Source organism: Centrocercus urophasianus, unplaced genomic scaffold, assembly GCF_019232065.1.
Source record: "Centrocercus urophasianus isolate 14NV4802_14NV808 unplaced genomic scaffold, USGS_Curo_1.0 seq_31, whole genome shotgun sequence".
Classification (NCBI taxonomy): Eukaryota; Metazoa; Chordata; class Aves; order Galliformes; family Phasianidae; genus Centrocercus; species Centrocercus urophasianus.
The window spans coordinates 6,548,310-6,561,537 of NW_024884878.1; the positions used below are offsets into that span (position 1 = coordinate 6,548,310).

At 42.2% G+C, this 13,228-nt stretch overlaps 1 protein-coding gene across 1 annotated transcript; it reads right to left on the reverse strand.

Annotated features, from left to right (window-relative positions):
- Positions 1-444: 444 nt before the first annotated feature.
- On the reverse strand, positions 445-12,986 carry HSDL2 (hydroxysteroid dehydrogenase like 2). The gene is made up of 11 exons (XM_042829548.1): positions 12,900-12,986; positions 8,717-8,880; positions 8,206-8,304; positions 7,952-8,066; positions 6,864-6,967; positions 5,865-5,963; positions 3,605-3,799; positions 3,038-3,109; positions 1,803-1,949; positions 1,124-1,252; positions 445-740 (listed from the first exon to the last, which is right to left on the reverse strand). The coding sequence occupies exons 1-11, from the start codon at positions 12,914-12,916 to the stop codon at positions 628-630; spliced, it is 1,254 nt and encodes a 417-aa protein (XP_042685482.1). The 5' UTR covers positions 12,917-12,986; the 3' UTR covers positions 445-627.
- Positions 12,987-13,228: the final 242 nt, after the last annotated feature.

Genomic DNA, 13,228 nt, shown 5'->3' on the forward strand with positions numbered 1-13,228 from the left:
TGTGCTTTTTCTCATGAGTTTCCATACTTTCCAGACTAAAGCATGAAGGTGAAGTGTCTGCATACATGTTCTAGTTTAAACCTTGGGATGCTACGTGCAGGTGCTGTGGGAGGGATTACCTTGTTTGTGGCAGTCTGGGATGGGGGAGTGTTTGCGTGCACATGTGTGTAGCCTAATTCTGTAAAACACAGAGGTACAAGAACTAGTGTGGGTAATAAGCCCAGGGGGAAAGCAAAAGGAAAAGAAAAAAAAAAAAAGAAGGCAAATTACCAAGGGTATGTGGTACCCTGCTAAACCATCCACAGTGTTCTACATCATCACAGGAACGCATGCAAGCAAATGTGTAGAAGAAAACCCACTTCAGATGTGTTGCATTGCTCCAAAGGAGTGTAAGAAAAGAAAAAAAAAAACCAAAAAAAAAAACACCAGTCACATAATGGGAAGTATTCTCAAGAAGGAATTGTTTAATCACAAACACCTTCCAGTCTTTATCAAACTGATTTGTTCTTCTTTAACAAACTAATATCTGTATTTCAACCCCCACCAAAAAAAGTAGATCATCATTTTAAAATATAGCACTGCTATTATAAAAGAAAGGCTGGATGTTCTGATGGTACAGCTTCCCCCTCACAGTTTAGCATTAAACTGTGTCAGCATCTTCTCTAGCTTTATTGCTAGTGCCATGTTACCTTTAATCCTTAACTTTCCTGACATGAAGGCCATGGTTGGCTTTAGTTTACCTAAAAAGAAGATACAGAATCATCAGGAGAAGGAAAGAAGCTGGAGACAAAAAGCTTTGATATCATATAGCAGTATCTAGTAGTTACTTCACTACCAAGTACTACTGTTAGGGCAGCATACACTTATGAAAAAATAATTAGGGATGTGCAGAAAAGAAGTTCAACAGATTGGCTGAATGTTTTCTGAAGCTACACTCTGAAAATTTCAATAGCTACTGAACAAATCACTAGAAATTTTTATTATAAAATCATAGACTCACAGAGTGACTTATGCTGGAAGGGAACTTAAAGGCCATCCACTTCCAACCACAGCTCATCCATCAGCAGCACATTTCCTGCCACCAGTAGCTGCCCCTGTTCTGCCAAACGCATTTGTTACTCACCAGTGAACATCTTCACAAAGTCACCACTCGACATGCTCATCACAACGTCAGCTGCTGCAGGAGGCTTCCCAAACCCAGCACTCCCACTGCTGGTTTTCAGGTCAAGGTACCAAGTGCCTCCTTCATCACCTGAGCAGAACAGGGAGAAGCTGTGGCAGCACCGCAAGGACTGATGTACCCCACCCTTTGCTATCCCAGCCAGCTTTCCTCTCCCATCTTCGTGTGAGACATGCCAGAAGCTGCCACTTGCCCTGCACTCTCTGTGCTGACAAGATTAGCCCCAGCAGATGCCCCACAGTGCCATGTGCCAGGGGACAAGCCCAAGCAGCTGCTGGTGAAGCTGGAGATAGCGGGGGCTTGGAACAGAAGTGCTGTGCTGACCATGTGCAGCACAGCCAGCAGTGTGACACAGCAGAAACAAAACACCTGGAAAATACACCACACCTCTCAAAAGAGCAGCACATGCTGCTGACACAGAAAGCATCTCCCTATGACAAGAGCAGCACAGTAAATCCTGCATGTGCTGAAGTTGGCCCTGAAAAGCAGCATCTTATACAGCATACCCAAGGATGCCCTGTTCCTAGACCAGCTTTGAAAAATGAGCATTTACATGTGAAAACTCAGACTACCTCTTGCTAGAAAAGTGAGCGTTTGAGGATTTTACAAGTGATGGTTTTACCTGACAGTTCAAACTGAAAGACGCCCTGGGTGGATTTCACTATTTCTTTATTGAGTTCTCCCTGAATAACTCTGAATGTTTCTGCAACAGGGCCAGCTGAAGCAGATTCTGCATTAACCTTGGCTCCATCTGATGCCTGCGAAGCACCTACAAGAAACATATCATTTTTCTCTGTAAAATGCCAAAACACTGTTGTTTTAACATGTGAAGAAGCATAAATGCAGCACTGCTGACCACTGCCAATTTTCTAAGATTAGAACTTCTTAGTTCTTGGGGAAGAACGAATATTTTGTTATTTTAGAATTAATAAAGGAAGTTTTCAATAACTGGAAACTGGAACTGGTATACAGCACTAAAGAATTCTGTAATTTGTTTCATTTCTTACTATGTCAAAATATTAAAAATGAAACCACAGGAAAAATTTAATTCTGACTACTCACAGTTTCTTCATAATTTACTCAACAGACTCGAGACAGCATAAACAAAACAAAACAAAAATCTATCAGTGCCTTTAATAATGTAACTTTCATCTTCAAATGCTTCACTTGTGTATCTTTCTAAGAATATATATATTTTCAGTAATTCTTCTGCAAAAGATTCTAAGCTGTAAATCAATTCACAACTTCAATCAGCAACTTTTTACACTGCAGTGAATGTGTTCATTTAACATTAAGAAAGAACATTTGCAATTTACAAGGCACATACAGCTTGTGACAAGACAAAAGTCTTGTAGAACGTCAGTTAGGTGTCTTAGGTATCAGGAAAATATCAGGTTGCCCTCCAACCAGACACATTACTATTCTGAAAAAGTGAAACCGATTCTTTTATAAAAAACTTCTCCATTTCGTCTTCTAGACGTTCATATCATGTATGACTCTGAGAACTTCATGTAGGAAGAGAGGCTCTGTCAAGTTCTAAATGCTGCAAGACACTCCTGCAAAATACGCTGATTGCTTTTAATGTTTTTCCCAGCACTGTTTACTCCAAATCTTCACACTACTTAATTCTGGTGGTAAAAAAAAGATTGTTCAAAATAGGGCTCTGATTATATACTGTAAAAGTTGCAGGCTCTACAGTCACTTCCATAAATCAAACACCCCAAATACAAAAAGAGATTTTGCCAAATAGCTTGAATGTAATCCAAATGCTTGGGGGAAAAGAAAAATAAGTTAAAATACAGCGGGCATTTGTTATCACCACAAATAATCAACTTGTACATGCAGAGCTTGCCCTACCATGGCTTTCTGGTTTTGTGGCTGTCATGTCAATTTCAGCATCCAAGAAGAAGTCAGGAGTCAGGGGGTGACCTAAAGGGGAGTTGAACGATAACAGTAAGCCCAAGTGAAGGTGAGCTGCACAAACAGGAATGCATTCTGAAGGAAACAGCACCCCACTTTACAAGTAAGTGAACTACAGGTGGAAAGAAGACATAGCATGAGGTGACATGCTTAGGATCTGGTACATTTAAAATCAGACCTGGAAGGCTCTTACAGATGCAGTGAGAAACATTTGAAAATGAGGAAATGCTATCTCACTATTTGGTAAGTAGTAATACATGTAGCAATTGTGCAAGTCTATTTACTTTTTGTTAATGAATTTTTTTTTAATTTTATGGACATTGATGATTAGAGCTTCAGTGAACTATTATGTGCTTTCCCACGTCATTTTCCCATTCATTTTCTCAAACTTGGGACAAAGCATCTTTTGACTGACTCACATAAGAGGCTAAGAGAATGGAATATTCACATTTCCCTACAGCCTTCCTTCCTTCCCAAACTTCTCCTTTTAAAGATCTCTTTTACCTGGTGCAACTGCATAGACATCAAAATCCTTAACACCTTCTTCTCTCAGTAGAACTTCATCAATAATGAAGTTTCCAGTGAAACTTTTTGGCTTTGTTAAAATGCAATATGCAGCATCTGCCATTATGTCAGTTTTTCTGCACTGCTTCTCTATTCCGGCTCCTCCCAGCATATCTGTCGCAGCTGTATGTATGACTGGAAAATTGAAGGACAGAAAAAATCCAGTTTAACACTGATGACATGAAATTCTTATGTCTTTGGCAACTGCATAAACTTTATTTTCCTCTCGTATGAAAATTTATCATAAGAAGACAAAGCTGTGTAATACCATCAACCAGCAAAGAATGCTCAACCAGCAAACAATTCTCCAAGTGTAAAGATTCCTTTAATTGAAAAGTATTAAAGAAACCAAAAGATGAATAATGGGAAGAACTCCTTATAACATTCATATTATTCAACCCTTCTATCAATACTTTCCACACAAAGACTTCCTCTGGCTTTATTCAGGACATGAAAAACTAACAGGACAACTATCTTTGTCAAAGTGAATGTGCATCAGTAACTAAAATATTTTCTGCAACAATTACCATACTGAAAATCTCAATACTTAATTTTAGCTCCACAATAACTTGTGGGATAACAAGTGTCTCTAAGTTAAAGATGAGAAACCCAATAGCACAAACTCAAATAACTTTTTGAAGAGTCCACGGAATGGTTGTGTTAGATCCATAAATAAAATCCATACTTAATGTGTCTAATTTCACCTGATTTGTAAAACAGAAAAACAGAGTTTTATCAAAGGTACAGTGTACATACAGCTAGATGTTTTTCTCCTTATAAAGTAAAGCAAACATATTTGCCTTTCTTCAGTCTGCTGAAATGTGATGGCCGAGTAAGACTCCTTTTTTTTTCAAATAACTGTAACAGTTTGAGATGATTTCTGCCACGTGAGATTTACCATGGCAGCATGAGGATATTCCACTATTCTGAGGACTGATTAACCTAACCACTTTTCCTGGACCGTGCTCCTCTACTTTCCTATTACTGCCAACTATTATTGTTCTAAAAAGAGCAAAACTATGGGCACAAACTGATATGAAAAAGTTCTGAACATCTCCTCTCTCACAATCCGAATATCATTCCACCTATTTCATAAAAGTGCTGCTGGTTTTGTACTAATACACATACAGCATCTTCCAGTTCAACCCTACAATATCTCTACTACTCAAACACACTCTTATATCCTTTAGGCAGGCTACCTCATTTCACTTTTAGATAAATGGAGAGCTCCTAACATCTCACTATCAGCATATTTTTCTATTTCAAAGAGTTGGATGAACCAATAGAACCATACTAGCACAGTGGTAATCTCCAGCGTTGAAGCTAATCACATATATATGACATTCTTTAAATTAGAAACTTCACTATTGTATTATACATACTATGAAAGTCACCTCTCTCTCACTCTAAAGTAGTTAACTTTTTTAGTTTTGGCAGAGAAACCTTTCAAAGCAACATTTTTCTTTCCAGGTTGTTTGCACATTACAAACTTTTGTCTTTCAGGTCACATGAACAGTTTTCATCAAGAAAACACTGATATACACAATTTTGAGAGCTCACTTAATGCTTCTAATGCTCTCAAGACACTCGTCTCTTTGTTCAGCAGCTGACCAAACCTTGAACAGCAGCCCTGATCCTCACTGACTCACAGACAATAAACTGGAGCTAGTACAAGATGGACACAAGTTATTTTTCTACAGCTCTTTAATGTGCTGTGACTTGCAAGAAGTGTTGGATGGTTGTGTGAAAAAGCACTTGCTGGCCCACTGAACCAGAACTTCAAGGAATGGGGTTTTTTAATTGTTTTTTACATCCACTGAGGTATGTATCTTGTCAGTTTCATCTACTCTCTGGCAATCTAATTAGCTGGGGATTCTAAATAGTACTGGACATTTAATACCTACAAATGAAAGTATGTTAATACTCAATGATTCTGTGCAAACCAAGGCTTGAGTCATGTATAAAGGAGCAATGACAAGACAGGTCAAGAAGAAGCAGAATGCACTCAGGCTGAAGGTAAGTTTGAATGAAAGTGGCAAGGCTATAGTGAGAACTAGGAAAGGAAGCCAATACCCATACAACATCTTTGATCACAAAAAAATATGCAGAACTGCTCAGTTTCCTGAATCAGTCCCAGCAGTTATTCAAACTTAAATAAAACACCTGTGTAAGACAAAATACAAAAATTCATAATAATCACCTGTTTTAGGCCATAAAGCATTGACAGCAACTTCTCCTTTAAATTCTTCTGCCATTCCCAAGACACACATGGACATGCCATATTTAGAAATTGTGTAGGCTACAAAAAGTTCACAAAAATCCTATATTTAGTAAGATACAAATTTAGAGTTTATGCACAGAGTTTTACTTTTGAAGGATGTAAGTTATGGAAAATCAACCTTCCGGGGTCAAAGCAGTATCTTCCCAGAGTACAGAAACTCTCCCAACTCCCCCCATCCTCAGCAGATAAGAACTGTAGTTCTTATGTCTACATTTTTTGACAAATGGAAACAATGACTGAGCCTTAACTGCGTGGTGTTTTTCTTGTGTTTTTCTCAGAGACCCCTTGCACCAGTATTTAATAGGAAAGGGGGGGGGAAAAAAAAAAAGAGAAAAGGAAAAAAGCACATTGTAAATCCTTTTTGTCTATTTTGAGAAGGGAATCTTGTGTGGAAGGAACATGGACTTGCAAGAGTTGTTTAACCATGTTACAAGTGTTGAAATTTAAAAGGTAATCTACAGGTTTAAAATGAGCAACATACGTTCTAGCCTGAAGACACAATTGGAGTCTCCTTCCCTCCTCAAAGATAATTTCTGTTTAAAAAGACAGCATTGAGCACTATGGCTATCTAGTCAAATGCAGAAGCACAGAGAAAAAAGATTTTGCTTTTCTATCTCTATTGGAAATAGAAAACACTGTGTAGTCTTAAGAAATCCTCTGAAAAACTTGTAACTCTTACCTGTAGAACCTTCTTGAAAATATAAAGGACATACCAGGGCATGAGATTTGCACTGGGTTTCACCAGAAAACAATTTATTTCAAGTAAAGTGCAAAACACTCTGAGGAACCATTCCTGTCAATCTCTAGTGAGGACTAAAAACACAATATCTGGAACTCTTGGCTGGCACTCCTTCACATTTCATTAGTTACTCATACATTTCTCAACACATAACAACAGAGGCAGTGGATGCTACTTACCACAGTGATTTTTGAACCACATGGGTTTCATATTCAAAGGCGGGCTGAGGTTCAGAATATGGGGGTTCTTACTCTTCCGTAAGTAGGGAAGGCACGCTTTAGACCTGGAAGAGAAGAATCAGTCACTCTTATTTTACAGAACACTTACCATTACAGCAGAGCAGTAGTTTCACGGAGATCCAATGATAAGCTAAAACCCTTCCCTTGTAATCAAATATTTATCTGATGAAAAGAACTGAAAAAAATCTGTCCTATCTCACTTATCTCGAGAATAGCATTCATATCTAATAGCTGGGCTGCATCCTCCAAGCTGTGCAGCAACATCTACTAAAGCAGATTTTCCAGATGCTCACAGGTAATAGTCTCCTTGTAATAGTTCTGGAAGGGCAGTAAACCATGATGTAGTAACAAGCCAAATTACCAGTGCAGAGTATCATCTAGTGCCATATTTATTATGTTCTGATCACAAGTTTATTTCATTTTTAAAAGCACAGTTAAGAAATGATATGGTATAGTGAAAAGCTATGATGACTATTCCAAGAAAAACTTAAAACCAACACTCTAGAGACTGAAAGTCATATATTTAATTCAACTTGGAATTTACATCAATCCATAAAGAATAACTGCCACTTCTACAATTGTGGTGCACATTTTCATGGGCTCTCTAACAGAATTTTTACTAAATGTGTTAGGGAGAACAGCACTGCTATGAACTACACTAACTGCCTGCTACTCATGCATTTAATCTGGATACATGCATACTGTCAGCCACAGAAAAAACACTCTCAACCATAAAATCATTAAAGTAGATGCTGTCTTTTACAACCTGCATAAACAAGCTGGGGTTTCAACTCTTTCCAGTGACAGTGTTTGTGACTCACTAGCAGATTTCTTGCTGCACAGGAATCAGGAAGACTTCAACAGATACACTCTGTTAGATGGGAAATTCTCCCTATCTTCTCCACAGACAAAAAAAGCCACACTATATACATACATCTATTTAGTTATTATTACTTTCTGCACCAATATCTCAGATAAGCATTACACATTTTGTTAAAATGGCTTTGGTTCGCCGTCTCAGCACTTACGTCAGGTAGGTTCCTCGTACATTGACATCCATCATAAGATTGACCTTCTTGGTTTCTGTTTCCAAAGTGCCGGTCAAAGAGATGGCGCTCGCATTGTTCACCAGAATATCGATCCCTGGTTTTAAAATAAGTCACCTCACATTAGCAGTGAAATTAAAAAAGTATTAAAAAAAACCAGGAGTAAAGCAGGTTAGGGTGTTCTTTCCTTCCTTGACTAATCTGCGTGGTAGACTGTCCCCTGCCCCACAGCATACCTCCAAACGTCTTCACAGCTTCCTCCACGGCGCTAATTATTTGCTCTTCTTGCCTGACGTTGACAATGCATGGCAATGCCCTTCCTCCAGCTGCTTCAACTGTGTGATTAGAAAATAACACGTAGAATTTGTCTCTCAGACTGCACAAACTGCCTACTGAGAATCTCTCATTCAATGAATGCATTAAAAATTACACCTTTCAAATTATGACCCTTTCACATACTGCATAATGAATAGGGATGCCACGACAAAATTCTAACACTGAGAACGTGCATAGCTCACCACACATTTTAATTAACATGGCATTTTTACATTTATGCATATGCGTATTCATTACCATCAAACTTTTATACCAGAAGAATTCCTGCGAGGGAAGAGAAGCACTTGGCTTCATCCTTATAAAGCTGAATGGGAGCTATGAGAGTCTAAGCAGTTTCCCACTCATACATGAGAATTAAGCGAGGACATGCACACATCCCACAGTCTGAAGCCCACCCTGATTACAACTTACTCTCTTGTGCAGCTGTGTAGATAGTTCCAGGAAGTTTAGGATGGGGCTCAGCTGTCTTGGCAGCAATCACAATGTTTGCACCATCCCTGGCAGCCTTCAGGGCTATGGCTTTGCCAATTCCACGGCTCGCACCAGTGATGAAGAGTGTGCAGCCTGCTAGTTTCCTGAAGATGAGTGGGAGGTAGAGGGAAAACAAGAGGGGGAACAAAGCAAAATCTGGAACTCAGTGACTTCTTGCACTCTTCAGGACAAAAACAATCAGTGCAGTTTTCCCAACGGTCAATTGCCTTCAAAATTTCACAAAAAGAAAACAGACCCATAATACAGAATAAAGGGATAAATCTGTAACAAAGCCTTTCACCACCACTGAACATATGATGACTTCCATTATCAATACAAGGAAGCTGGAAGGTTGTGCAGGTCTCCCAATTGCATTTTTACTTTATTGTACAATAATCCAAGACTGCCCCCAACAGAACTGCTGCATTCTCCAAAAACAGAAAAGGTGTTACTTCTAAAAACAAACAAAAAAAACCCAACCAATTCTAATGTTTTCACACTCACTGCAGCTCTCTTTTTCTTTCAGCCCTCTGAACACAGAGGACAGGTGGCTCAATGCACTATAAAGGCAAAGTCCAGAATCACCATGCCAGAGCAGGGTGCCAAAGACAAGAGCCAAGAATCAGATTTTCAGAAATGACCATGATTTCTCTTAAGTCTTTTACAATAAATTCAGTTTTCCAGTAACTTTAATCCTATAATTCCCCACAAATCTATCCAACCAAACCTTCTGGAGAAACTAACAAGTTCTAGAGCACCAGAAAGACATTCTTCTTACACACAAAATGCCAAGAAATTTTTGAAGTGCAAAAAAGTCTACTCTGTGCTACAGCATATTTCACAATAAAGCCCTACAGACCACGGGCTTTCCAAATGAAGGATTCTGCACTTTGGTGCTCTGCATCAAGCCCATGCTGCTTTCCATAACTGAATGAAAAAAAACAAGAGGTCTAAGACTGCAACCTTGATAAAGAATCTATATAAGCACATGCTGCAGCAACTTCGAGGTTTTTTCAGAAAACAAATTTGATATAGCTTTCTTTCCACTTTGAGCTACACTCAACATAATCAGTGTTTTTCTGGCACTTCCTCTTCACCCTCCAGTCTGAAAACTTCCAAATAAAACAGCCTGCAAGAGGGCATTTACTTTCAGAGGGCAAAAAAATGAAGCAAGGCAGGAAGGGGCAGGAATATTCCTCTGCATTGGCATCCTATGTCATCAGCAATCTCTGGAAGCCAACACAGCCCTTCAGAAGCCAATTAAATGTGGAGGTTGGTAGCCCTGCTGCAGCGGGGGGGTTGGAGGTTCATGATTCTTAAGGTCCCTTTCAACCCAGGCCATTCTGTGATACTGTGAATTCAAGCCACTGCCTTCTGCAGAATTGGGTCCTAGAGAGCAGGTGAAGCAGCAGGCTGACACAGCTGCCCAGCTGACCTGTGACTGAGTCCCCACATACAAAGGTGTCACACAGGGAGTGGAAGCACCGGTGAGCTACAAAGAAGGAACTGAGAACACTGCTTGAGTACGTCAGTATGGTGTGAGGAAAACCAAAGTTCACCCGCAGCTGAAACTCGCAAAGGAGGTCAGTGGTAACTTGTTTATCTGCTGTTACGTGGGTAGGAAGAGGGTGAACAAGGAGAAGGCATTGCTGAGTGGTGTGGGTGATTCAGTGAGAGCAGATACTGGTAGTGCCTGAGGTGCTTAGTGCCTTGGTCTTCACCAGATTTACTTGCTTAGGAACACAGTTCACCAGGAAAAGAAAAAGGAGCCATCGATGAGAGGTAATCATGGTCTTTTCCAACCTTCTCAGTTATATCTAGTCCAACCATCAACCCATCCCCACCATGCCCACTAAACCGTCTTCTTCACTGCCTCATCTAAAGCCTTCCTGAATATCACCAGGGATGGTGACTCCACGTTTCCCTGGGCAGATGTTCCAATGAATCATCACTCTCAAGAGAAGAAATTTTACACAGTATCAAACCTGAGCTGAACTAGAAGCTTCTTGAGAGGACATAGCTATACATATCCATAGATCAGGCTGTAGCAGGCATGCTCACGCCCTTGCAAGGCCCCTCTCTTCATACCTGACAAGCCATAGGAATCACTGGAGTCCCCTGTCAACTAGGGGAAAGGGAATGGGTGACACATAGTCAAAGAAGCCAGAAAAAATGCCCCACCAACTCACAGATGTGCTAGCTCTTCAGTCTTCCCCAGGTTGGTGTGAAAATCATGGACCAGCTCCTCCCCTGAGTATGTATTTATGATGACTCGGAACTGTCAGCATGGGCTTGCACCTGATTACCTTCTGCAGTAGAGTGAGAGAATTTGCGGGCACAGTGAGAGCAGTTGACACCATTTACATTAGCAAGGGTTTCATTACTGTCTCCCAAAATACTTTTGTATCCAAGTAAATACGTAAAATTGTCTGTGCGGTTGAACAGCCTGAGAGGTAAAAGAAAGGTTGACTGTACAGGTTCAGGGAATGGTGGGTAAGAAGCAATATTCTGCCTGGAGACTACTATTAAGCGGGATCTACTCCAGCACTGGTCTTGTTCAACATCTGGATCACAACCTAGAGGAGAATACAAAGTGCACTGGAAAGAGATGACAAATGGCTGATGTGCTTGAGGGCAGGGCTGCCATCCAGAGGAGTCTTGACAGGTCAGATGAATGTCAACAGAAGACTCATGACAGTCAGCAAGGACAGTCATGAAGTTTTGAGGAGTCCCTGCAATGATACAGGCTGGAGAAAGAATGGCCAGGGAGCTGCAAAGGCTAAACAGGCAATGGGGAACTTGGCAGAGAGCAAGCTGAGCATAACTCAGCAGTATGCCCACCAGGAAAAGCCAGCAGCATCTCAGGACGCAAGAACCATAAAGCAGAGATGGAGAAAAGGGATTGTGCCCCTCTAGTCAGCACCTGTAAGACCACACTTAGACCCTGTGTCCAAACTGGAGCCTCTCAATATGAGACAGATGTTGACAAGTAGGAGTTGAGCACAAGGAAACAGAATTGGCCAAGGGCTGGAGCCCTTGTGAGGACAGACTTAGGGACTGGGCGAGCTCAGCCTGGAGAATGCACACTTTTGGAGAAACCCAACAGCAGCCCCTCAGGGGCTCTCTGGAGCTCCATCAGTTCTGCAGATTGTTTCCTACAAAAGCCCACACAAACTGTTCATCGACATCAGAGACGTAAAAGGGAAAATTCACCTTCATTTCATCCCCAGTGAAACGCTGAGCTGCCTCAATACTCTCATGCTTTTATTGTGTTGGGATTTTTTTGTTTGCTTGCTTCTTGCTTAGTTTTCCTATAACCATTTAGTTTGTCCCCTTCAGCACAGTGTGAGAGCGCCAGCAAAGCCAGATGCATCAGACTCTTCTCGTGTTTCTTCAGTGTCACTGAGAGAACTGCACAAAATGTGAAGCATACTGCAAGACTTTCCTAAAGCACTCAACTGTCTAAGTTGTTACAAAGTTGGTAGGAAGTTGTTTCAAGTCTCCAATATTCTAAAGGCTCCAATGCGCTGAATTCTGGTAAGGAGACAGAATGTCACATTCACCTCTCTGCAGTCTCAGGGTTGTTAAAATCCTGAAGTTGGGCTCCTTCCTCAGCAGGCATGGGAGCAACCAGGGGAGCCCACTGCAGCATGGGCAAGCAGCCTGGGCAACCAGGCTGCAGCATGGATGCTTTCTGCACTTGTACATAATTTTATGACAACTGCTTACAATATACAAATAAGGACAATGTATGCCCCCGTTCTTTAGCAGCTCCAGGCACGAGAGAAGCGCTGCAAAAGCCCCTCAGCGCAAATCCTACAGCACACTCACCGCCACACTTTGCCCTCCGGACGCTCACGCAGCTGGCCCGTGAGCGCACAGCACCGAGCGGTGTTCCCGGCCAGGCCCCGCCGCCTAGCCGCTCCGGGACAACCGCGCCCGGCTCCGCCTCGCCTCCCCCCGCCCAGAGAGGGCTGCGGAGCCCCCGGTTGACCCTCCGCCCGGCCCCGCTCGCCCCAGCGAGGCTCTGCCCCGGGACCCCGAGGCGCGGGAGGCGGTGTGGCTCGGAGCTCTCCGCCCCGCCGAAGAAGCAAAGGGAGGAAGAAAGCCGTGGACGCCTTACCCAGTGTTGGGCAGCATGGCGGCACGACTACAGCGCGGCTCCGGGCAGCTGCCGGCTCGGCGCAGGACGCGCTGCCTGTCACACCGCCCTCCGCGCAACCGCAGCACGGGGAGCCGGGCGGAGCCGAGGCCGAGCGGGTGCACGGGGCGGACTGCCGCTGGGGGGCGCTGCGAGCACGACACTCCTGTGCGGGCCTTCCGTCGGAGCTACCTCAGGAGAAATCAATGCAGCGAAGTGCCCGCGGCCGAGCTGGGGGACCAATGAAAGCGTCAGGAGCCGCGGCGTGGCGGACTGCAAAGCATTCTTAGCCTTCGACAAACAACTTCCCC